Source organism: Primulina tabacum, chromosome 3 (genome assembly GCF_025594145.1).
Source record: "Primulina tabacum isolate GXHZ01 chromosome 3, ASM2559414v2, whole genome shotgun sequence".
In the NCBI taxonomy this organism is placed as follows: domain Eukaryota; kingdom Viridiplantae; phylum Streptophyta; class Magnoliopsida; order Lamiales; family Gesneriaceae; genus Primulina; species Primulina tabacum.
In genome coordinates, this window is record NC_134552.1 from 18,270,237 (window position 1) to 18,273,310 (window position 3,074).

General features: G+C 35.5%; 1 protein-coding gene across 1 annotated transcript; it reads left to right on the forward strand.

Moving 5' to 3' along the window:
- The first annotated feature begins 268 nt into the window (after positions 1 to 268).
- Positions 269 to 2,073, forward strand: LOC142540927 (8-hydroxygeraniol dehydrogenase-like). Its single transcript, XM_075647400.1, has 5 exons — positions 269 to 457; positions 608 to 721; positions 812 to 1,325; positions 1,408 to 1,561; positions 1,667 to 2,073. Exons 1-5 carry the CDS (start codon positions 360 to 362, stop codon positions 1,891 to 1,893), a joined length of 1,107 nt encoding a protein of 368 aa, XP_075503515.1. The 5' UTR covers positions 269 to 359; the 3' UTR covers positions 1,894 to 2,073.
- The last annotated feature ends 1,001 nt before the right edge of the window (positions 2,074 to 3,074 follow it).

Consider the following 3,074-nt stretch of genomic DNA (forward strand, 5'->3'; position numbering starts at 1 on the left):
GAATCAGACCAATCTTTTCTACATTCTTTCATACAAATCAGTCATGAATTACTCTAGTCTCAAGCCTTACAAGGTAGTAATGAGTTTCACACACTCAGTCTCGGCTCAAGCAGAATTAAGAGAAAAGATTGGAAAGAAAATTACTCTAAATATAATGTATTCATATTCATATTTTAAAGTAGCCAATTTTGACTTTTGAATGGTTATTACATACAAGTTCATTTCCACATGTTTTATTAAAAGAATATATTATGACCTCACTAAAGCTTTCTCCGAAACTATAAATTCCATTGTTCTCGACTGCTTCATTCACTGCCTTCCTATACTGATCATTATATTTCGAAAGCGAGGATTCATCAATGTCGAAATCACCAGAAATAGTGCACCCCGTGAAGGCTGTTGGATGGGCTTCAAAGGACACTTCTGGGATCTTAGCTCCTTTCAAGTTCTCTAGAAGGTACTGTACGGATATATATGAGATTTTCATTTGCTCTCCAGATTTTATAGAGCTGGGAATGATGAAAGTTTTGAGTCTTCTTTCATGATAAAGAAGGGCTTTAGTTTGTTTTTTTCGGCTTGTATATTTATTTTATGGTTTGTTTTGTAGGGCTACTGGGGAGCATGATGTGCGGTTCAAAGTTCTATATTGTGGGGTGTGCCATTCTGATCTTCATATGGCTAAGAATGAGTGGGGATTCACCATATATCCTATTGTTCCTGGGTAAGAATATTTACTCTGCTTGTGTATTTGTGTTCATGAGTTAGTTATCCGAGGATTTGACTCATGGCGTATAATTTCCTCGATGTCTAGGCATGAAATTGTCGGGATAGTGACTGAGGTTGGTGAAAAGGTAGAGAAGTTCAAGGTTGGGGACAAAGTAGGCGTGGGATGCTTGGTAGGGTCGTGCCGCCAATGTGATCAGTGCGCTGTCGATCTAGAAAATTACTGTCCCAAACAAATACTCACATATAGTATGCCTTACTTTGATGGGACTGTGACATACGGAGGTTACTCTGATATCATGGTTGCTGACGAGCATTTCGTCATTCGTTGGCCTGAGAATCTGCCTCTTGATGTTGGCGCTCCTCTCTTATGTGCTGGGATCACGACTTACAGCCCATTAAGGTACTTTGGACTTGACAAGCCGGGGATGAAAGTTGGTGTGGTTGGTCTTGGTGGCCTCGGCCACCTGGCCGTGAAGTTTGCTAAGGCTTTCGGGACTCATGTGACAGTCATCAGCACGTCGATTAACAAAAAGAAGGAAGCTATTGACATTCTTGGCATCGATGAGTTTTTAGTTAGCCATGACCCTGAGCAGATGCAGGTTTCTTTTCTTTTCCCATTTTCAGTTTCAGTATTCGAGTATGATCGATGGGATTACCATTTATTTGATTTCGCGTGCGTAGGCTGCAGCAGGGACGCTGGATGGTATCATTGACACCGTGTCCGCGACTCATCCCCTAGTACCTTTAATAAGCTTGTTAAAGCCCCATGGAAAGCTTGTCTTGGTCGGTGTTCCAGAAAAGCCTCTTGAGTTGCCCTCCTTGCCCCTGATTATAGGTGAGCATAAATGTCTGTTACGAACATGCATGAAACAAAAACTTTAAATTAAGAAAAATATATATAATCATAAGATACATATATTGGTTGCAAAATGAATGCTAGGGAGGAAGACGGTATCCGGAAGTGGAATCGGGGGAATAAAAGAGACGCAAGAGATGATCGATTTTGCCGCGAAAAACAAAATACTACCAGAGGTGGAGATGATCAATATAGATTACATAAACACAGCTATGGAGCGTATGGCGAAATCTGACGTGAAGTATCGGTTCGTCATTGACATCGAAAAGTCGTTGAAAGTTGATTTAGACATTGGAAAAGTTTGTCTCTAAATGAGTTTGCTTCTGGTATTCGAATAATGGGAATAATGCATGGATTGTGTTTTTGTAACTCCTTTTGTTTTCAAATTATGTATGTGATGCTAGCTGCTACAATAAGTGATCTTGACGTGTAGTATCATGTCCTTGCAATTGTATGATGGACCAATTTTATATATGATCATTCTATATTTATGTTAGTTTTTTAATTTACTTATTGCTTTCATTTAAATTTTATGTGTTCGTAGTAGATGAAATACGATGACTTTGTTTTATACTTTGTTATTTTTTATTTACTAGTAACTATACGCACTTGATGAACAAACGTTGTACGACCTAATTTATAAAGAGTATGTGGACATAAAACACTTAATGAAATCGAAAGATCCATTGTCTATTGAAAATTCATAATATAAAAAAGTATTATCAAATCTTTTCTGGCTTAATTTTCAGTTTATGGGTCATCTCTATGTGACTTTTTTATCTAATTTTTCTCGTCTTTTTACTGAAATCAGCAATTTTTTCGTTATCTTGAATTTGTAAATATGGTTTCTCCTCTGGAACATGATGGACTTTATTTCTTTTTATGTGGTTTTGTCATTTCCTTAATGTTTGTTGTCTTCTAACCTTCATGTTGCACTTGCTTTGCCCTTTTCTTTGAATCATTTGGGTTCGTTCTTTTCTTGTCTTCATTTTGTATTTCATTGATGTTTCGATTCTTTCTTATTCTTTTTTATCAGCATTTCTCTTGAGGTGTTGTGGTTTACATCCGCAGTTATTGATGTTATTCCATCAATGTGATATTAAATTGATTTTTTAAAGTGATTGATTAAATTATTTCAGGAAATAATCATGTATACAATGGTTTGGAATGTATTTTTTCTTAAATTTATTTGCAAAACTTATATGAAGCAAGATGAAAATATTGAATATAATAATTAAATACAATAAAGTAAAATTTACTATAATATATAATATATTAGTTGGAAATCAATACACTATGTAACATTAGAGTTATAAAAAACCAATACACAATTAATACAATACACAAATCAACTCACTTTTAAAGAATACCTCAGCAGGGTACCTGTGAAATATTGACGTGAGAACAAGCAAATCATAAGCAGAAATTAGAAGGAAAAAATGAAAACATATTTCATTCAAATAGTATCCAATGCTAATAATTGGGCAAAGAG